Source organism: Podarcis melisellensis (genome assembly GCF_964234715.1).
Source record: "Podarcis melisellensis genome assembly, chromosome: 16".
Classification (NCBI taxonomy): Eukaryota; Metazoa; Chordata; class Lepidosauria; order Squamata; family Lacertidae; genus Podarcis; species Podarcis melisellensis.
The window spans coordinates 31828108-31851692 of record NC_138533.1 but is presented as its reverse complement, the minus strand read 5'-3'; the positions used below and the strand labels follow the sequence as shown (position 1 = coordinate 31851692).

The 23585-nt window shown below is 42.5% G+C and overlaps 1 protein-coding gene across 8 annotated transcripts in view; it reads left to right on the top strand.

Moving 5' to 3' along the window:
• FBRSL1 (fibrosin like 1) overlaps positions 1–23585 on the top strand; it is a 790252-nt gene that overhangs the window by 368730 nt on the left and 397937 nt on the right. For all 8 annotated transcript variants that reach the window (XM_081893242.1, XM_081893244.1, XM_081893247.1 and 5 more), the window contains one exon: positions 807–842. In XM_081893242.1, the coding sequence (XP_081749368.1) occupies positions 807–842 (36 nt within the window). The remainder of the gene's footprint in view (positions 1–806; positions 843–23585) is intronic.

Here is a 23585-nt window from a genome sequence, read left to right as displayed (position 1 = left end):
CCCCAATCCAGTCTCTGGTTTCACAAATGGGAATGATCTTGGGAGAGCGAGAATGCATGGTACCTGGCTAGAATTAATTCAGTATAAGGCAACCCATTATATGCTAACCAGCTCCCCGCAGTGATAGATTTTAGAGGAAGCAGCCTCCTATTGAGTCAGTCCATCACTGTTTTCTGGACCAGGGGTAGGGAACTGTGGCCTTCCAGATTTTGCTAGACTACAACTCCACACAACCTGGCCATTGGCCATGTTTACTGGGGCTGATGGGAGTTAGATGAAATTTGGAGGGCCATAGATACCCTACTACCTCACCTGCACTCATTGGCAACAGCTCTCCATGGTTTCAGACAGGGGTCTATCTCAGTTATCTACCTGGATATTGAACCTGGGACCATCTGCATGTAAAGCATATGCTCTACCACTGAGCCATGAACTTACATCTCCTATTGCCTAGGAAAGACCTGTAGCTGAGGCTTCATTGCTGCGAACTGTAGAAGATGATCACTGGGCTAGATGAACCAATGACCCTACTATGTAGCAGTCTGCTTTATGAAGCTATGCATGTTCAAGGGCTATTGGGCCTGCTTCCTTGGCAAAACCTGAGTCTGTCTTCAAATGAGACCTGCATGTAAATCTGCATCTTTTTACAAGTGTGGGGTGATTGGCAGCAGCATTCCTGGATCTTGATAAGAGTTACCTAGGAAATGGCACTTTGCAATTGCATGGAGAGGGAAACTTGCAATTTTTCGTGACATTACGCATAACTCCCTTTGTTACTTACACTGATGTACCCTTTCTTTCCACAGAGTTCTGCTCAATCACTTTCAGGAAAAGGTTATTCGGTAAGTCACCTTATAGCTAATTATTCGATTTCACTTCTATCGCTGTTTGATTGTGGAAGATTACATTACCTGTTACATGTTCATGTACGCTGTGGGAATACAGAGCATGCAAAAGAGGCTTTGAGAAAAGCGCAGCCACATTGCTAAACCGCCTCTCTCTGCATGAGAGAGTATTAAAACAGTTTGTTTTCTGAGCCTCTCCAGTTTTATTGTTCTGCTTTTCCATTCATGCAAACCATGTATCTACAAATCCAAAGATCATAGATTGCCTGCAGCATACCTTTGACTTTCTCGGTGTAAGGCCAAATCAGCCTTTTATTGTCCCATTTTGCCACGTTACATTTTATGTCCAGTTGAACATATGCACATACATTTGACTGTAATGTTGGCTTCACCAACTCATGTGAATTCTCTCCAACTCCAAAAATGGAGAGGAAAGAATCAGTCAGGTGTGATGGAGTTCGCTTGAATTTGTTTTTGCCTGAAAATGCTTGTACAAAGGTGTTTTTATTCCGGAAAGTAACAGCACTTACAGCCTACAACCTGGGCTTGTCATTTCTGAAACAGGCTTGCCTCAAAAATATTGGCTTATTTCAGACATACTATTTGTTATTTGATTTTTTAAAAAATATATTTTTATTAAAGATTTCTTGGTTTATAAAAGTATGTGCAATGTCTCTATTTTCAAGTTACATTTTCTACAGATCAGTTTCATTTGTTGAGACATTAGTGTTAAAGTAGGAATAAAATGGGGAAAGATGTGGAGGGGGGCATGGTGAGTGGGGTGGGATCGGGTGGCAATTCTACTTACTGTCTGTGTGGGGTTTGTGTAAGCGTCAATTGTGTGGGTCCTCTTTACTAGTCACTTGTATTCCTTTGTTGGTGAGAGTGGTTGGCGTTGCCCTAGGGTGTGGTTGGTTGTTTGTGATTGGCTGTGGTGAACTTTGTCTTCATGTGTGAGTGGGGTGGGTGTGTTTTTCTGGATCAGGTTAGCCCGATCGATTTACTAAACCATAGTTTGGTGTTAAGTGAACGAGTCTTGGGGTTGTGTACTCACCCCTCTTGCAATCTAGTGTTCTTTGATCCTGAGTTGTTTCAACAAATCACAGTTTCTCTAAATTGCGGGTGGGGAACCTGTGGCTTTCTAGAGATTTTTGTACAACAGCTCCCATCATTCCTGACCATTGGCCATTCTGGCTGAAGTTGATGGTAGCAGGAGTCCCAATTCCTGATTTAAACTAACCATAGTCCACCCCTCAGTTTGTATGAAACAACAGACACTGGGTAGTTTCAAACAGGAAACAGATACTTTTGTTCTTCTCACAGCCACTCTAGAGCAGGAGGGGAAGTGTATGGGCCTGGGGCTTGCTACTACTCTCGTACGGTCCAGTGTTATGTGCAGAATGGGCCATAAAATCAATTTTTGATGAAGGGCAGAATAAAAATACATTTAGATAAACATTCTGACTTTCAGATTTTGACTTGCCAAATGTGCAATGCCATGTGATAAAACCAGGTTCAAAAATGTTTGCAACAACATCAACAACAACATTCATAAATATCTGGCCATCAACTCAGAGTTACCATAGTGTAATTTTGGAGCTGTTCTTGATTCTTTTATTCCTTTTTTTAATAAAAAAAAGTAAAAGAGCATTCTGTATCCAGGTGGATTGCTACTGAACACATACTTACTAAGTAAATAAATAGTGGTGTAAGAACAAGGTGGTATTCTGTAATTCTACCTACCGGTATACAGCTGGAACTGTATTCGCTTCCACCTGTATTTTGTAAAATTGCTGTGGGTGGTTGCTCATTCAGAGGGAAGGGATGAGATGGTTTGAAATCATAATTGCCAGATAAAGCAAATATTGTCTGGGTTTTTACTTGTGCTTCTGAATCTTAATTTTGATCATAGTAGCTTTCTTAAAAAGAGAAGGAGAAGCGAATAGCACTGAGCGAAGTGAACCAAAGCTGACTGCCAAATAGCATCAGACAAGTCCTGTCTCCTTTTGACTGCTCTCACTGAAGCCTTAAATTAATTCCCTTGCCAGTGTGAAAGAGAAAGAGAGAAGGAAATCTTAATTCCTTTTAGCATTTCTAATTGCCAGTAGTAACTATGGTTGCAAAAGCTGTAACTGGAAAAGGTCTGTGTTGTTTACAATTCGGGGTACATATTTCAGATGGCCAGTGCTTGGAATGATTCCTGGATGGACTATCTTGGTATGGTGAATGGCAGCAGCACAACCTCTCACAGCATCACTCATCATTAAGTGTGGTTTTGAATGTTTTTAGAGAATTCTTGAGTCTGCAAGATGGACATGATTTGCATCTGGCGGGAATTTTGAAATCATTGTGTCTACCAGGGAAACATTCAAGCTTATCTCCTGATTTTTTTATTTGGGTGGGGGATGGCTTTTTCCCTCAAGCACCAATTGCCAACAGTATGCAAAGCAGAATAATTGTGGTCAGGTTTTCAGTTTATGTTTGAGTGACTGAATGTAAACCTTTTGCCTTGGGCTGGTAGTGATACATGTGGGAGGAACAACTCCACTTGTAGGGTCTCTCTCTCTCTCTCTCTCTCTCTCTCTCTCTCTCTCTCTCTCTCTCTCTCTCTCTCTCTCTCTCGTGTGTGTGTGTGTGTGTGTGTGTGTGTGTGTGTAAGAGAGAGAGAGAGAGAGAGAGCTTAATGGGAAAAGGTCAGAGGCCTTGCCACCACCCTGGTGTTAATAAATCATGGGCAGGCATTTTTATCTCCCTTCATGAGAAGTTCCTTTTGATCTGCTGAACAAACAGGCATGTAGAAGTATAGAGCTGTTTATCTGAAAGCCACTGGAGTTCTGATAAGTTTGTTTCTTGATTGCTGGGCTATAAAGAGATTGAGTAATAAGCACTGATACCTCAAATTGTGGTCTGTAGAGATTTCACACACACCCCAAAGTGGGCTGTGAGCATTAGGGTTCACCCATCACCTGAGCATAATGTGTGTTTGTGTGTGTGTGTGTGTGTGTGTGTGTACTTCCTTGATGCAAAAAAAAAGGCATTTCATGGGCCTGAAAATGTTCTGCCAAACCATAAAACATTACCTTTTTCATACTGGGTCTTTTTTTTATTTGTCCTGATTTTTGTTTTGTTTTGTTGCTTTTGTTTTCATTGGTTTTAAGCATCTGTTTTGGTGGTACTTCATTTCAATAAGAGTGTGATCCTTCTTGTTGATTATGCAGTTCAATTGGTCAAGAATCGTATAGCTAGTATGGTGATGTCACAAAGCCAAGTCAAAGTGAGGGCCCTCACTTGGGAATAGGTGAATATTTTAATATAGTTTTGCAGTCCCTTTCTCCAAAAATTGCAAAAATGGATATTGTTTCCAAGGGGGTAAACAATTTCACATAACAATCCCCTCATCACCACCACTTCCTTTCCCACAACTTCCATTGCTTGTGAAATTAGAATTCAGCATCAATAAGGAACCTGGTAAGTTTCTGCAAGGTAGGAAGAATTCAGTTTGTGTGTGAGTGTGAGGGAATTAAGATCATAGCTTGTTTCCCCCTCACCACCTGCCAAACACATTATTTCTTTTATTTTCTACATGAACTAGTGTGTATAAATTTGTTCTTAGTAATCTGAGCCATGGGGCTGTTTTGAATAGTGATGAAAAATAATAAAGGGAAATGTGCCCAGTTCATCTTCTGTGAAAAAGTACATCATTTGTCCCGTTGTCTGCTGTGGCAAAATTACATAACTTGCTGAATTTGCATAACTAATCACATAACATACTTAAATTAGATTGTTATCACGTTATTCCATGTCATTCATTTCAATGTAAAGGGAATGCAATGCACTTGTGATCCAGAAGCTACTGTTATTGCAGCATTATTGCTGACAGGCGTGAGACACTTCAGCATGTAACACCTGTGCTCAGAGACTACACAGGTTGCTGATTTGCTACTGGGCCAAGTTCAAGGTGTTACTATTAGTATATAAAGCCCTTAACAACTTTGGACCCGTTCACTTGCAAGATTGCCTTATCTCATATCTGTCTACCCAACTGCTGCAGTCTTTGAACTGGCACCGTTACAGGTGCCTCAGAATACATGATCCACATTTCTCAGAAAATCAATATTTTAGTGTGGCAGCACTCACCCTCCCTGCCTGTTTCGTAAAGAGGAGACTGAGAGCAGATAGCCATCTTCAGATATCTAACGGGCTGTCACATAGAGGATGGAACAAGCTTGTTTCCTTCTGCTCTGGACGTTATATGACCCAAACCAGTGGATTGAAGTTAGAAGAAAGGAGATTCCAACTAAACATCAGGAAAAACTTTCTGACAGTAAGAGCTGTTCGACAGTGGAACGGACTTCCACGACAGGTGGTGGACTCTTCTTCCTATAGGTTTTTAAGCAGAGGTTGGATGGCAATCTGTCATGTATGACATAGTTGAGATTCTAGCATTGCAAGGGATAGACTAAATGACCCTCAGGATCCCTTCGAACTCTACAATTATATGATGCCATGACATCTGGCAGGCCTCTTCCATGTGCCATTTTCATTGCCTGCTATCCAACCTGGGATAGCTCAGCCAGTAGAGCCTGAGACTCTTAATCTCAGGTTTGTGGGTTTGAGCTCCGTGTTGGGCAAAATGATATCTGTATTACTGGGGGTTTGACAATATGAACCTCATGGTCCCTTCCCATTCTACAGTTCTATGATTCTATGAAAAACACATATGTTTAGGCAAGCCTACCCAGGTATGTATAATGTTGGCATGCGTTTTAATTTGTTTTTAGTTCATTGTTAATTTTAATGACTATTTGAATATTTTAACGGTTTTATTGATAATTTTATTGTTTTGTTCTTTTTGTAAATTGCTTTGAGTTTTTTCTTTCTTTCTTGCAATCAAGCAGTATATATATTTTATGCAATAGATAAATGTTCATTATCACAGTCAGTTGGTGGCTCCCAATTGCAGCATTCCTGGTATAACACATTCAAAGCCAGTCCTATATATTATATATTGTTCCATTGTAATGTACATTGTAACTGTACACTGAAATGTGTAAAGCAATATTTGTTGCTGTTGAAATATGGAGTGAGATAAACAGGGCCATTAAGTCCAGAGTCTAAAACTACCCATCTCCACTGTTAGGTCTGAGAGGTTGAGAAACTGCTGGTGTACACAATGTGTTGCTTCTCCATTAAACTACCTTCTGCCTGATCATGGGCCAGCTGTTGAGGAAGCTGTTTACTTCTGGAGTTTGGCACTGTTTCTAAATGGATGTGTCATAAGGCAAGAATCCATTATTTCTCTGATGCCACCAGGTCTAACTACCATTCAATTCCATAAGGAACTCTGAAGATAATACAGGGGGGGTTCATTCTTCTGATATTTTGGGGTTAGGTTCATTTTTTTTGTTTGTTTGGGTTTTATTTTATTTTTTTGTCTCCTTAAGTACCAAGCCACTTTTTTAACAGTGGCATTCTCAAGGTCCCTAAAATATGCTGCTTCTTGCCAGACATTACCTGCAAGAAACATAGCATAACATGTAGAACTTGAGGGTAATCACAGTTACACATGCAACTTTTGCAGTTCTACATGATGTGGCCTGTCTGCATTTCGCACAGAGCCAGATGAAAAATATCATAATACAAATGTACTTATTTATTTTATATAGCTAATTCATATATTGCTTCATAGTTCAACAAAAACCTCTAAGTGGTTTACAAATCACAAGAAAAAGGAATCAGTATAAGATTTTGTTTAAAAAAATTCCACATTCAAAATCAAACAACCTACTAATAATCATAATTACACACTTTAGTTAACATAATAAATATATCTAAACAATTTACAGAAAAAACCTTGTTGTTTTTGTTAGTTGTGTCCGACTCTTTGTGACCCCATGGACCAAAGCACGCCATGTTTTCCACTGCCTTCTGAAGTTTGGTCAAACTCATGTTCGTAGCTTTGAGAACACTGTCCAACCATCTCGTCCTCTGTCGTCCTCTTCTCCTTGTGCCCTCCATCTTTCCCAACATCAGGGTCTTTTCCAGGGAGTCTTTTCTTCTCATGAGGTGGCCAAAGTATTGGAGCCTCAGCTTCAGGATCCATCCTTCCAGTGAGCACTCCGGGCTGATTTCCTTCAGAATGGAGAGGTTTGATCTTCTTGCAGTCCATGGGACTCTCTAGAGTCTCCTCCAGCACCATAATTCAAAAGCATCAATTCTTCGGGAATCAGCCTTCTTTATGGTCCAGCTCTCACTTCCATACATCACTACTGGGAAAACCATAGCTTTAACTATACAGACCTTTGTTGGCAAGGTGATGTCTCTGCTTTTTAAGATGCTGTCTAGGTTTGTCATTGCTTTTCTCCCAAGAAGCAGGCGACTTTTAATTTCGTGACTGCTCCTTCATGGATCACTGCCTTGTCATGGCGAAGGGGCTTGAATAACTCAGAGAAGCTATGAGCTATGCTCTGCAGGGCCACCCAAGACGGACAGGTCATAGCCGAGAGGTTAGAGTAAATGTGATCCACCTGGAGAAGGAACTAGCAAGCCACTCCAGTATCCCTGCCAAGAAAACTCCATGGACAAAAACAACAGAAAAAGCCTAGGAACCACAAAAACCATCAAAGCATGCATCAAAATTCAGTGTAATTACACTATCATAAAATACAGTATATCATCAAATACATATTTTTTTAAAATAAAATCTAATACAGTCACCAAAACCACTTAGCTTACACATTCACACTATGCAAAGTACACCTTCACACTACACAAAACTAATCCAAACACACACAACCCCCACATTCACAGTAACTTTAGTCTCCTTGTACCCACCTCATCACTCCATCCACTCAATTCTCACTTCAGTGAAACACCTCTTTACACACATTGCGAACTGATATACATAAAGGCGCTTTGTTGATTTCTTTTACAACTCTGCTTTGTTGCTCCTTCCCAAAATGCAATCTCTGTGCATCCTCAGTGCCTATAGAGATTGCCTTTAGGGGAGCCAAGCAAACAAATCTTAATCCAGAAAAGACTAAAGTAATGTTTGTTTGTTTGTTTGTTTTAAATTGTATCACATTTTTCTTTAAAAAACAAAACAAAACCCCAGTTCCTCTAGCAAAAACAGAATCAATAAACAACAGAAACAATAAATAAATAATATAATTGCCCCCCAAGTAATACAATGCCGCTCAAATCATGCTTGTCTTAGAAAAGTAACTTCATAACTTAGAAGTATAACTTGATAAGGCCCAGGATGCTCTACCGTTGAGCTATGGCCTGCCCCTAGGAAGCAAGCAGCCAGGAAACAAAAGCTATGGGGGAAGAGAACCCAGGTAGCAATATTGGGCATTGGCACTGCACTCCTTGCTCTTGATAGGACAGTCTGGAGTCGCTATATGCTATTAGATACTGCTTGTATAGCCTCTGCAGGGGAACCATAAAGACTAGGAGAATGCAAAAATAAAATAAAAATGAAGCAGAAGCTCTGAGGCTGCTGCTGTGTCCCAGGCCTAGTGCCAGGCGGAGTGTTCTCTGCATTATGCAAGTAGACATGTGGACCCTGCTACGTCTCTCATAAAGTATATTTTGGGTTTATTGGTTGCATTAATTCTCTTTCAAAATAACCTCCCTCTGTTTCCAATTAAACTGTGTTCTGCTTTTAATAATGATCAATTGTCCCATAAATTGTCACTCATCCCCAAAATCACACACACACACGAACACACACACACACACACACACACAGAGAGAGACTCCCCTTCCCCTTAATCTGGGTATCTACATCAGTCTCAGTATTTTGAGGCATTGCTAAAGGGCTGTTTTGCTGAGGCAGATGCTTCTGCTGGTAATAGATATACAACACACACACACTCCTTTGTTTATTATGCCTGAGCATAATTGGATGATTTTGATTTACATAAACCTACAAGTTTTCATGCAAATGTAGCCTTTCTGACATGGTGATCTTCTTGAAACCCTTCAAGGCGTGGATGGTATGTGACTCCTTTTCTGATTTCTTTTTTTTTTAACCACATCATTTTAAAGGGAGGAAGTTGGGGCAGGGAGAGGGGAACCTCATCTGTAAGCTGTATATAAAGAAAGCTACTATGTTAAGACAAGCAGATCTTCACAAAGGCTCCCAAAATTCATTGCTGAAGGTTTGCTGTGGAATTAGATAGCTCCGTTCAAGACAACGATGGTTGTCTAGTCCAGCTTCCAGCAATGTAGGCATATTTTGCCCAAAGTGGGGCTCGAACCCTATGACCCTGAGGTTAAGAGTCTCATAGCAGAGAATAAAAGCCAAGGCCTGGAAAGGACACCAATTTGCATGTACTAATTTGTATATATAGAGAGTGGTATTCAGCTAAGCTGTACTCAAAGCAGACCCATCAAAATTAATGAGCATGGCTAAGTTAAAGGTAAAGGTAAAGTGACCCCTGACCTAACGACTCTGGGGTTGCGGTGCTGATCTCGCTTTACAGCCGAGGGAGCCGGTGTACAGCTTCCGGGTCATGTGGCCAGCATGACTAAGCCACTTCTGGCAAACCAGAGCAGTGCACAGAAATGCCATTTACCTTCCCTATTTATCTACTTGCACTGCATGCTTTCAGCTGCTAGGTTGGCAGGAGCAGGGACCGAGCAACGGGAGCTCACCGCATCACAGGGACTTGAACCGCCGACCTTCTGATTGGCAAGCCCTAGGCTCTGTGGTTTAACCCACAGCACCACCCGCGTCCCATGGCTAAGTTAGGTCCATTAATTTCAATGTGTCTGCTCTGAGTAAAACTTAATTGAATATCAGCCATAGATGCAACTTTAGATATAGTCACTGCTGTTTAAATAGAAATGCAGTACATCTCAGTGATCTCACCAGAGTGGAGGTGGCTGTGACCAAGTGACTTTGCATGCCTTCTCAGTTTGCTGATGGGCAGCTTCAAGGCTGCCCTTCTTTTCCCCCTTCTTGTTGTTATTTATCTTTAAACCCAACTTGGGCCAGACAGCCCTTCAAAATGAGGAATTCTTTAAATAGAGGGTTGTGCTCTGTAAATTAGAATGCATGGGGGTCGACACTTATATGACCTACTATCACATGTATTGCCACAGCTTACCAGGAGGGTAAGTTCAAATAAACTGGTGGGGCCAATCAGATGTTCCCAATGGTGTGTTTGCACCCTGCTGAATGTGCCTCTGCCCATAAGCAACAACGCTTATACAGTAATGGGAGGTTGGTTAAATGCCACCACTTTGCCCTGCTGGTACTTACTGATGGCCACCTTACCTTTCCTTGACAGTAGGTAGAAAACGTATGAGGATCCTATTCCTCTAGAAGCTCTTACTGCACCTCTCCTCCTGCAAGCCCCCCCTCCAAAAAAAACCACAGAATGGAAAGCCTTGGCAAACATGGCTTTCTTCTTAGGCGGGCTGCGTGAAGGGTGGTATACCTTGAGGGATGTCCATATGAAGAGACAGGTGTTAAGCTTAAATTATTGTAGAAAGCACCCTGTTTTGGAAGGAAGGCCCTCTACATGGACCTAAAGTATGTGCTCATGGGAGTAACAGCAGTCGCCAGCACACTCCTGATTGGAGAGATGTTTATTCACTTCAGCTGTGTCCACTGTAATTTGTTAATCTTTTTTCATATTTGAATTTCATCCCCTATCCATTTGCTGTGCATCTTAGCTGCTCTCTAAGCAAGTGTAACCATAGTTTCTGGCCTTCATTCTCCCTCTTAAGTTCTCTCCTAGCCCCAAAAGAAAATAGAAAAGTTGTGGTTAACACAATTTGCAGGAACAAACGTATTTCCACACCCAAACCTTTCTGCTAAGGTAGAAAGGGAAGCCAGCAAACTTGCCCCCATCAAACAGGTACGGTTGGGTCAGTGCTGTTTTTAACACCACTGCGTATATGCCAATTCCCATACAATGTTAGTTCAGGCAGTGCACGTTAATACCTGCCTCAAATCAATGCTGACCTTTGAACAAGTGCTGGTGCAGACACAGACTCTGAGAATGATGCGTCTTACTTGTGTGTGTTGCTTGCCCTCTCTCTTTCTCTCCTAAACAAAAGCATTACAGGAAGCAGAAGCAGCCCTCCTTTCTCAGCAAGCCAGCACTGCTATTTGATGTTGCCTCTAAAGCAGGCTCAGGTGGGGTTAGCTGAGGCTTTGTGTTTCCCCATTTATTTCCTGCTGTCCAAAGTCCGTGTTGTCAACGTGAGCTATGGCCACCCAGGCAAAGGTTCTTGGTACCTAGCTTCTTTTTCTGCTAATGACACAAAGGCAGCCATGGCCTTTTTGTTGTACACATGCTGTGACATACTCATAATAGGAAATTAACATGTGGGGGTGCCATGTTTTGCTAGTTTTTGTTCTGTATTTTGCTTTTCCCCACCACCACCACTTCAGTTTCTCTTCCTGTGTTCATTAAAGTTGGAACAACACTGGACAACAGCAGTTGAGGTTGAGCAGAAAAGGGGTAAATGGTGTGCTGTGTTGGCCTATTTAACTATGAAATGAAAAGGTTGCAAGAACAAGGGAAATACCAGAGGCAGAGACTCTTGGAGAAGGGCCATAGCTTACTGGTAGAACATTCTCTGTGCACGCAGAAGGTCCCAGTTTCCAATCCCTGGCAGAACCCTGTCAGCTATTACCGTTCAGTGTAGACAACACTAAGCTAGCTCAACCAACAGTCTGCTTTGTATACATTATCTAGTTGCAATTCTCACACCTGTAGGGGTTTAGCTCAGTGGCAGAGCAACTGCTTTGCATGCAAAAGGTACAATGTTCAACCCGTGGCATCTCTAGGTAGAACTAGGAATGTCTGCTGCCTTAAACCCTGGAGAGCCATTGGAGTGTAGACAATACTAAACTAGATGGACCCATAAAGCAACTTCCTATGTTTCTGTGCAATGGTTTTGTACCGCAAAGAACAAAAGGGGCATCTAGACTGTTCAGTAAGTGCATTAGCAAAGGATGCCCATCATTTCTATGTGCTAAGATAGTTTCCCAAAATATGAGAATCAAAGTGTAATAATAATACAATTTCCCTGGGGAAACTACAGGTGTCTTGCTATTCTAGATTACTGCAAGTACAAAAGAAATTATATGAATGAGAAAGGTACAGTAGTAGATTTATCACATATATGGAAAGAAGGTTCCGGAGATTTAGGCTGCACGAGCACCATACATTTAAAACACCCCCCAAAAATAATAATCCTGGAAAATGTTAATAGTACCAGGAGAGCCAGTTACCTGTTGAATCTACGGAGAGCCTCACTAAGATTCGTTTTTACTGAGCTGCATTTTCAAGCTATACATTGGACCCAGGAGGCGATTCTCACCTTATCGAACATCCAGGAAAGATATCTCTGCATGCCAGAGAAAGTCCCATGGTAAACGGTTCAGTCACCCTTTTTGCTTTAGTGGCCAAAAAGATCAGAAAGAAGACATAACAGTGAACTGGACAGGAGACATAGAGATCTAAATAGAGACTTTAATTTGTGGCGCAGCACCCCTTTTGCTTCCTATTTCTTTTGGTTTCAGATTTGTCCTGGCCAATGCTAGTACAATAAAGTTATTTGGATTGGATTGGTATCAGGAATTATAGTTTAGAGAGCTGCATTTCCCAGGATTCTTGGGCAAGGGGGTTGCTTTAATGTATGGTGTCCCACATATGCATGATGTGGCAATATTGAATCATTGAGTCATCATCAACATCACATCTATTCTAAAGCGCCCCCCCCCCCACATCTGTAGTTTGAAGGGGATTTATTCTAACCACCTTGTTCCTCTTTATTTTTAGACTCAAGACTGAGCTAAGATGGCTGGGTAGAATACACAGTTGAATTTCATATCAGTAGTATCAAGACTTGGAAATAAAGGAAGTCACTAGTAGCAGGTTCAGTTAGTTAAACACTGCATATTTTATAATTAAAATGTTTATGTACACTGTTTATGTACACTTGTTTTACATATAAGGAAAAAATTTAATGAAAACAAATGCTTAAAGCAATCACAACAGAAATGTGTATATGGGATATCATAGACTCAAAGAATTGGAAGGGACCACAGTGGTTCTCTAGTCCAACCATCAATGCAGGAATATTTTGCTCAACATGGGGCTTGAACCCAGACCCTGAGATTAAGAGCCTCATAGCAGAGATTAAAAGCCAAGGCCTGCAAAGGACAAGATAGAGCTTTAAAAGTAAGCCACCAGCATTTTGAATTGTGCTCATAAATGGGTCAGGAACCAGTGGAGCTCTTTAAATTTTGGTGATACAGTAAGCTCGCGACTTACTTGCTTTTAACTTCTGCACATTCAGCTTTACGTGTGTGGCAATAAAAGAAAAGAAAGGGAATGGAAAAGGGGTGGAGCTCGAGGACAAATGACTTTGGCAATCACACCCACCATTGAACATGGATGACTGTAACCAGGCCCTGTGTGTCCCAGTGAGGCCACGCCTTGACACAAGCAGCTTTGGCTGATGAAAGGCAGTACTGTATATGTCACTAAGGCCACTTGACTACTAGCAACAGTGCATTCAGTGCATGGGGTTGAAAGTAGGGATGTGAAACACTATACTATGTTGGGAGTGCAACAGCAGGGATCATTCAGCTGTAACTTAAGGGTTAATTCTCTTATCAGTCAGCTAACCATGGGGTTGGGTTGAGGTATTGCTTATAGCAACCAGGCAGAGTGGGAGGGTCTTTCTGTTAAGATTTTTATCCACCCAAGCTACTCAGGCGTTTCCCCAACACTTTCATGGGGTAGCACGTGCTCTGATTGGCTGCGTAGTGCTGTGTTTTCCCTCTCTATGGTTGGTTGAATGTCTCCCTGCTATGTACAAGGCCTAAAGTAAAAAAGACAAAAACTTCTCTGTTTCTTTCTCCTCAAGTTAATACAGTTTCAGTTTGTTCAGTTTCCTCAGAATTTTCACTCTGGTCTCCCGTCTGTATTATTTAAGTGACTTTGTTGACATGTCACAATTCATCCCCACTGCATCTTCACTTCCTGCTGCTAACCATCCTATGTTGAAATGGCTCACATTATTATCAGCTGTGAGGCTCACAAGCATGGCAACCAGGAAGCCGAACAGCTGTTTGGTTACTGTGAACCCCATTGTTTGGAAAAACGAATCTTCTGGAGCTGCCAGGCTGAGTTCATGAGGCAGCTCTTATTGCCAGCTTCAAAAAGCTAGTCTAAGCTTTCCCAGCAACTGCTTGTCGCTGTTGTGCTCACAGGCCCTCCAATTACAGCTGCTGCCTCATCTTTGCAGCCCATCCCTGGGCAACAGTTAAAAGAGACATTGTGGTTTCATAAAGCTATTTTTTTCAACTGGTTTTTTTTTTTTTAGCTCTTTGGTAAAAATGTTGTTCATTAACAGAATGGCTTCACAACCAGCCTGCTGGCGTGGAAAAAATCCCCCTGAGCAGTGAAGCCAGGCAAAATGCTGAATGGGACACTGCCCTACCAACCTCAGTCTGCCCTTAATCACTTGCCCACCTGCCTGCCTTCTTCCTTCGAAGCAGCCCAGGATGTGGCACTGCTTGTCAGCTTCCTCTTCTTTAGTCTTAGTGTTTTCCCCTTATATAAATAAGAGAGGATGATGGAGACAAAATTAGAATTAGTAAGATCTGCTTTCCATTGGCTCTGGCACCAACTACTGTTGGGCTTCAGTTCCTGCCTTCTTCTGCCTTGCCAGCCACAATGGGCACCAGCCATCACTGCCCCTGAGCTGCTTTCAGTTGCACCCACAACATTTTAGTTTGTATACTCTTTCTTTTGATAGGAATGTATCTGTACGGCATGCCACAAGGGTACTTGCAACTCCAGGGTCTCTTTAAAACCCAAACTCATTCATTACCCTGAGAGAAAAAGTGGAGGATGGTGGGAGGAGTCCTTGCACATAGCTATATTATTAACCTCATTCTTCAGCATCAAAAACTTTTATCTAGGGAAAGATGCTGAGCTTTGTATTCCTGCTCTGCTTGCATCTCTCGCTCACCTATCAAGCACATTAGCTTTGTAGGTCTGGAGGCCTTTCCAGAATTTAAATATATGTGTGAACAATTTTACTTCGAATTCTGAACCTAGAACAATCCAATTGTACATGTCACATCTTCATTTATTTCTGCCTGCAGCTTCTCCCAATAATTTTTGTGTCCGAGTTTCTGATTTTTTGAAATTGTTGTCTTCCACATTTTCTCTTGCATTTTCCAGCTGGGATTTATGGTGCAAAGGGAAGATGTAATAGTCAAGATGCTACTAAAACAAGCTGGTCAGGCATGAACAGAAGTGAGGAGTAAGTCACAAGAGAGCTGTTTTGATACTACACATTTTCCTCCTTGTTAAATCACCAGCTTTCCTTCCCTCTAGGTTCTCACAAAGGGCTTGTTGTTCACCCTCAGGAGACATAGCCTACAGTAACAAGTCTGCTACATCTGCTACTCAGGATGTATATTTAAGAGTCGAGTTGGATGTAACAATCTTAGTAAGAGTCACGACATGACTCTTCTCATGAAGTATGAATGCTACTTTGCTACTTGCTTTAGATGCAAACTTGACCACTGGTGCAACTCTGAGCCTTGCCCCCCAATCGTACTTCAGGCTGCCTGTTTGCTTTCTTATACCAGGTATGTTGCCTATTTAAGAAGATCCCTGTGGATCAGACCAAAATCTCATTTAGTCCAACATCTTGTTCTATGGGAGGCTCAAAAGTAGGACCTTAGTGTAACAGCACATCCTGCCCTGCTTGTAGTTGATGTTGAGAAATACCCTTCCGCCAACAATGGAGGTAGAACTAACCATTGGTAGACTTATCCTCTGTGAAATTGTCTAATCCTTCTTTAAAGCCATGCAAATTGGTGGCTATTGGCAGAGAACAGTGGGGTTGCTGTTGTTTTCAATAATTGCACACCAAATGTATTTTTTTAAAAAAAATATATAGCTTTTTTAGGCATGGGGAGAGACTTTCCGGCGCAATGGTGTGTTTGGGAAATGAATGCAGAGTTGACAGTGCAATCCTACTTGTGACTACTCAGATGTAAGCCACTGTTGAGTCCAATGGGACTTATTCCCAAATAAATGTGTGTTGAAAGCTAATTTCAGCCAGGGTCCTAAGGTTCCAATAAAGAGGATAGTACTCACACCCCCACACCCCGCAGCACATGCAGAATGCCACCTCCTCCCTTGTGTATAGTCTCAGCTACCAGCCTTCACCAACCTGGTGCCCTCTAGATGTATTGGACTACAACCCCCAGGCTTGCCCTGCTGAGACACTCCAGGCACTTTGAGTACTTGGGTCATGTAAACAATTGGGAGTGGGGGGAGGGGCGCCAATACTATCTCCACTAAGATGCTAGTTTTCCCCCTCATCTTATTAGGGACAGTTTACACTGAACTACGTACTTGAAAATAATTAGCAGCGCAAAGTTTACTCACTTTGAATTTTCCCTGTGGATTTTGTTGAGTTAAACTAGATTGATGATTGATGATATATCCAGATTGCTCTGCTTTGAATACAGTTTTGCAACATTTTCCGAAGTGTGGTGAACTGCAAGCATTCCAGAGACCACTTAGACCTGTGGTCTTCAGCTTTTTAAAAAATTCAGACGTACTTTTAACTGCAACAGTCAACAATGAACCATTTCTTTCTTTCTTTCTTTCTTTCTTTCTTTCTTTCTTTCTTTCTTTCTTTCTTTCTTTCTTTCTTTCTCTCTCTCTCTCTCTCTCTCTCTCTCTCTCTCTCTCTCTCTCTTCCACTTCCTTTTCAAATTTCTGCCATTTCTCTCTTCATGCAGCCGAGTTATGATTTCACCAAAAACATTTGGTTGCATGTATTTCAGCCTAATTCCAAAATGGACTGCAGCTAGGGATCGAGTCCAAGTGCCGGCTGGTGAGGATCAGAAGGGCAACAGACATGGTCAGAAATGGACCAGGGGTCACACACTGAATCAGGCAGATTAGGATCAAAAGGCCAGAGGCTAGTGTGGAATCAGCTAGGCAAAACTTCAAGTTCCAAGACCGCAATAAAAGGTAAAGGGTGGCCATAGGCAGATGTTAGGTCAAAGCTAGGCAGGCTGGCTTTTATTTTTCACTGTAAGGACTAAATCTGAGACGAATTTTTAAAGGGTTGTTTTGGTGCAAAACAGGGAGTACCCCCCCAAAAAAAAAGTTTATTGAAAGACATTCTGCAGACATTTTTGCACAGTTTTGCTCTTGTTTGTTGCCCTTTTCATTTGTCAGTCAGTTGTTTATAGCCAGTGGACATCACAATAGCTCCTTTCAGTTCCTTTGACACTTCTCCGCTTTCCGTTATCTGTATGATCCCACTGATCAGAGAACATGTATCCAGCATGATGATGTCACAGTGCCTCCCAGTGGCATAGGGAACCCCGGTGACACCTGGGGTGGGTACGCACAATATTGCATGCACACAGCTCCATAGGGTGGGGCATCCCGGGGGCTGGGCGGCCTCTGGAGCTGCATCCCTGCCTGGTCCCCTCCACTTGGATGGCAGTGAGGGGGACATGACATGCGTGCACGCTGCCTGCAAAGCAGTGCGGGGCTGAGGTGTTGTGTCCCTCCCAGGCACCCTTCTTCTGGAGGGCAGCTGAGGGGGAGGTGGCAGGTTAGGGGCTGGAGGGCCCTGCACCTTGGGGTTTGGTGTGCCACCCCAAAGTAAGTGCCACCCAGTGTTCCCTGCCCTTTTCGTCGTCCCCCCCTCTTTCTCTGCTACTGCTGCCACTTAGCTAATCATGTCCTGTGTATGTGATGAGACGTCAGGCCTTGGCCTAACTCAGAGATGCACTGTGGCTGGAGTTCAGCTCAGATGCAAGAGGATGAGGATCAGAAGAGCAACAGATGTCCGGAGTTCAGGCACCAGCTCAGGAAGATGAGTAGCAAGTGCAAAGTTGAAGCCAGGCAGAATGTCAAGTTTCAAGATCCAGAAGTAGATGTGGAGTGAAATGCAGGCAAGAATTAAAATGTGAGACAATAGTCAGGAGAAGACAGCAGGAGAGTCTTCCTCAGGACTCTTGGTTGAACTTGGCTTGGCGGCAAGAACTTTTTAGGGCTTGGTGTGCCCTGATTGAGTTGGAGTGTCAGCTGACGCTATCAAGCTGGGAGGGCAGCTGACTCTCCCCAGCTTGAACTGCAGCCTATATTACATATTTTCCCTAAAACCTAATCTGTCTGGCCTCCTGAGGACCCAGAGCACAAGCTGGTACTTCAGAAGGTGAAGCACTGCAGACCACAGTTCAAAACACACACACATACACAGAAGCACCTTACAGTATGCAAGTATTATTTTGGCATTTTTTCTCTTTCTTTGAACATTCAGTCTTTTCACCTGACAATCAGCAGCTGTGGAAACATGATTAAAAATAGTAGTTCCATCTCTGGTGCAATTTCCCCACACTTGTAGATTGCAATATATATATACACATATATACATATATATACATACATACATACAATCTCCCCACCTTGATTGGCTCTACTCAAATCAATTTGTGCATGTGTATTTCTGGACAGAGAGAGAGGCGTATCATGACACATTTTAAGAGTGTCATCTCTGTCTTGCGGTGAATGATCACTGCTAAAAAATGAACCACAGGGACATGTTTCACACTAAGCAGTTGTCTGACCATCTGAAGGCGTTTCTCTTCCTGCTAGCGTTTCCTCTCTGAGGTTGCATGTGACCGTGAGAGCAGTGAAACAGGAAGTTGTAATTTCAAGCCTCTTTGCTATCAGCATGATATCTGCGGTCAGTCCCCTGACACAGCTTGCGGCTGGTTTCTGGTTAGCAGAGAGACACTTTTGTGCTGATCTGGCATCAGTTCCCACCTACTTAATCAGTTAAGCTGTGCAGTTGAGTAGCGTTTCTAGTTGCCTTGTGGATTCTAGTAATGGTAAGGACGAGATATATTTGAGTGGTTCTGACAGGAATAGCTGGTCACTCCAGAGAGGCTGATAAAATTACATGAGCACTCTCATTTATGTATGGAAGACATTTGCGTTTAACCTCCCACAGGGTTTTACAGTGTGGGGTTGGAGATAAAATACTTACCGGTATCTTATTTCTGCAAGAGTTGCTTGGTTAGTCCGCTTCAGCAGTACTGAACAGAAGCCCTTCATTGGCTTGGCTTGTGTTAAGATGCAAAACTCTTAAACCAACTTCATGGACCAGGTGGATAGCCAATGGAGTACCCTCCAAATGTTGCTCAGCTCCCAGCAGCCCCAGCCAGCGTCGTCCAATGGTCAGGGATAATGGGAGTTGTAAGCCATCGACATTTGGAGGACACTGTGTTAGCTACCAGTGGTCTATAGCCTATAGTGGCATGGTTAACTTCTCAATTGACAACAAAGATCTAAGACATTGATCTTTTGGAAATAGCACAATTTGAGCCATAGTGCCCAGCACATAGACTTTGAGGATATAAAAGTTTGTGACATCTCAGCTCAGTTGTGGATTTTCAGGCCATGAAACAGCTTTGCCAGCCAGTTTCCTTACACTCCTGGAATATTTAGCTTATCCTACTGCTACATTGCTACCGGTGCAGATCCCAGCAGACTACTGTGAACAGATCTGATTGAGACATACAGTGGTGCCCCGCAAGACGAACGCCTCGCAAGACGAAAAACCCGCTAGACGAAAGGGTTTTCCGTTTTGGAGGCGCTTCGCAAAACGAATTCCCCTATGGGGTTGCTTCGCAAGACGAAAAAAATCTTGCATCCCCCCGCGGGTTTTTTTCGCTTTTTCGCCCTTTTCTTAAGCCGCTAAGCCGCTTATCAGCTGTTCCGCTGATAAGCCGCTTAACAGCTGATCGCTGGAAGCCGCTTGACAGCTGTAGCACTAATCCGCTAAGCTGTCAATGGGCTTGCTTCGCAAGACGAAAAAACCGCTATACGAAGAGCCTCACGGAACGGATTAATTTCGTCTTGCGAGGCACCACTGTATAATAAAGGATATTGTAGAGTTGGAAAAGTGTGCAGAAATGGACAACCAGATTGAGAGAGGAAGCCTTCTGGTTTATTGAGCCCAAGACAAAAATTTAGCACAGGTTAAGAGGCAGCACCCACCTTTTTGTGGGATGATGGAGTGTCATCTGTAATTGAAAGAAGAGAAATCAAGAGAAGGGACACTTTGTTCATTAGAATGAAGAGAAGCCCAAGTGACTGGATGGAAAGGAGATTTTGAAAGAGGCGTGCTTTCTTGATTTTCCAGTAAATATTTAGCACAAATGTCATCCCTGTATGAAACCATTCAACACAGAAATTATGAAATCAATATTCCTGGTTGCATTCAGTATCCTCTAGAGCAGGGGTAGTCAACCTTTTTATACCTACCGCCCACTAATGCATCTTTCTGGATGGTAAAATTTCCTTACCACCCAACAGGGCACGATGGAAGGAGGATTCAGCTTGTGCCGTAGAACCCCCTACCGCCCACCTAGAATCTTGAAACACCCAGCAGTGGGCGGTAGGGACCAGGTTGACAAGCCCTGCTCTAGAGAGCACCTTCCCTGTCCATTAAACTTGAACTGAATTATTTCTTGCAACTGCTAAGGTTCTAATCCTATTCTCACCTACCCTACTGAACTCAGTGGGGCTCGAGTAGACATAGGGTTGCATCCAAGTAAGTTTTACTCAGATTGAAGTTATCTAGTGCACTGCAGGTGTGCTGACCCCCTGTGATTTCTCCAAATATAGGAAACTCGACTGCATAATTTGTGATTGCCCCCTTGAAATTATATGCCCCATTCAAATTAATAGATGTAAATTAGTCATGTCCCTAACTTTCAGTGGGTCTTCTCTAAATAAGACTAACAAGCCATTTGTATTGTATTGAATAGTATTGTATTGTATTGTATTGTATTGTATTGTATGTCTATTTGCTTTAGAGTAAAGCTGGAGGAGACTGAACTCAATCAGAGCATGGGTTTCATAATTCATTCTGAGTGGTTTCCCCTGGCGAGGACATTTGTTTTTGAAATACATTTAGGAAACTGTTTGTTAATGCATCTTTCTTGCAGACATTGGTTTTCCTTCTTTAAAAAAATTACCTGTCTTTCATAACCATACAAAACCACAACTCATTGTCCATTTACTTGTGACCTATTGGCTCTTGATAGCCTCAGCTTTGAACCTCTTATTTATATGCTTTTGCTACCTCTGCCCTGCCAGCTTTCCTAGTCAAATTGTTTACGGCTCAAAGCAATTTCCTTCTGTGGCACAGAGCACGTCTGGGATATACAACATGTGTTAATTTAACAAAGCAGCTCTTTGATGCTGCTTTAATTTTTTAACAACAGCTCAGAGGCAATGATGTACAGATTATATAGTGTCAGTTTCCCAATTAAAGTTTTACAGGAAAATACTCTGTGTTTGCTCTGAGGCGGTTTTGAACGCTTCCTTCCGGCACTCATGCAAATGAAAAGCATACGATTGCAAAGCATCCATTTGAAACCTTGAAATATTTATTGAGGCTTCTCTAGAATACTGAAGCAGGAATCTTCCTGTAGGCTTGTTGATGTCTTTCATTTGCATATATTTTGTAATTAAATGTCTGGAAGCTTCTAGTTTATTGTGTTTTTTTAAAAAAATAAAAAACCCAGTAATAAGGTATTTACCATGCTCATTGTAGAATTCCCTTGGAATTTGAACTTAGGAGGGAGGGGGGCACAAAGAGACTGTGTCTGAAGTGCCTCCTGGTAAATAGAAGGTTCCCATTAATTATGGTACAAAATTATGATGGGATGAATAATAGCCTGCCTGGTCTAATAATGTTGCTTAGATTTACAGACACAGAGGAGACAGTCAGTAAAGCAAGGCACATACCTTGAGGCACAACGAATTTGGAAGTGAGAAGATGCCAACAAATTATTTATTATATGTTCAGCTTCCAATTCTCCTTGTCCTTGTGAGGGTGGGTCCACCACTCCAGTGTCCAACCATGTGAAGGTGTTCTTTCTATTGCTGGCTACAAGGATGAGGAACAGCTATTGCCTTGCTAGGTCCGTTCCCTTAGTGAGCGCTATTCTAGAAGGTTGCAGGCTCTCCCCTTCCCCTCTCCAGAGACTGATTTGTTCTTTGGGCCTATGCTCAACTAAGTTATACTTAAAGTAGAACCATTGGCTTTAATAGACCCAACTCACACAGATCCATTAATTTCAATGGGTCTGCTCAAAGTACGACTAATGTTCAATACAACTCTTCATTTCCACCAGCTGACATCTTGAATGTGATGGAAAATCCACAAATATTTTCCAATGCCAGGGTGCCAAAAAGGCCATCTGCCTCCCCTTCCAGAATGACACACTGTTCCATCTCCTGGCCAACAATCCTTTCGATCGGTTTGAGCCTTACTAAATGTGCATCTTCTCTTTGGAGCCTCATTTCCGCATGTTCACGCAGCTCTGCTGACACCCTTGTGGCGTCTGCTTACTCTACTTGTACTCATTGAAATAGTGGCAACTGTTGTCAGCACATGTGTGTCTGTTTCTGTCAAATATTTCCCTTAAAATAGAAAGCCTTGCCAGACATGGCAAAGTGAGCCCTGCTTTCTCCAGAAATAACAAAAACATAAACATAAAACTTCCCTGCTTGCCGAAAAAATGAAATGTGATATTTCAAGAAATTCTATGTTGTAGAATGGAAGGTGACAGGTAGGGAGCGCCAAATTTTGGCATTGCACAGGGCGCTGCTGAAATCTGAGACCCCAAGGTCTGCCACTGTTCAAGCAGTATGCACAAAAATAAGGAACCCACTGTATTGGTACATACACAAAAAGAAAGAAAAAACAGGGGTTCGGGCTAGCATACAAAGAATATATGGCAAGCAAAGTACAACAAATGTATTCGTCATAATGTACCTGCTATGATAAGGCATACAGTACATGAAAGCGGTACTCCAGAATCATCAAAATAAGTACAATATTACAATTAATATTTCCATTATCTTCGAGGCAAGGGAATTATTGGGAGCGGGGGAGCAGCTGTAGCAAACAGGACTGGAGCCCGGTGACCCCAGTTTTGAAGAGAAACTCATCATTCAGTTGACATTATAAAAGAAAATGGTAGTAACCCAAGCCAAACAATATAGTGTAAACTTTTCCAGACCATGACATTTCCAAATTTCTCTCCTAAGTGTAAGAGCCAGTGTAAGAGTCTTTGAGAGCCAGGGTGGCACACTGGGTAAGAGTGTTGACTGGAGAGACTTAGTTTCAAATCATTCTCCCTCAAAATGACTTAGGTTCATTCTCCCTTGCTGCCCCTTATGTATGAAACTGTTTCCCAGAACATCTATGTGAATGTCACCTCTCATTTCCTTCCAAGCCTGCCTCTCAAAGACCCACCTTTCCCATCAACCGTTTGGCACACCCTCCTAGTAGTTCCCATGCCCATTATCTCAGTAGACCTTACAGCAAGGAGGACAGACCTGTGGCCCTCATCCCAGACTGTTTGCTGTGGGGCTCTTGGGCGCTGCAGTCTAATATCTGGAGGATTGCAGATTCCCTACCATACAGTGTGAATCTATTAAGTTGGCCAAGATCAGTATCTTACAGCAGGTAGGGGTGGAACTGGGCAGAGCGGCCTGAGGTTAAGAGAAAGGGGCTTGCAGAAGACCGCAGACTGAAGTGAAATTAGAATTGGGTTCACAATTTAATTAGCTAACCAATTGGTCTCTTCACCGCTGCAGTAGCTTGAAGTACAGCAGTATCTGAACAGACCCC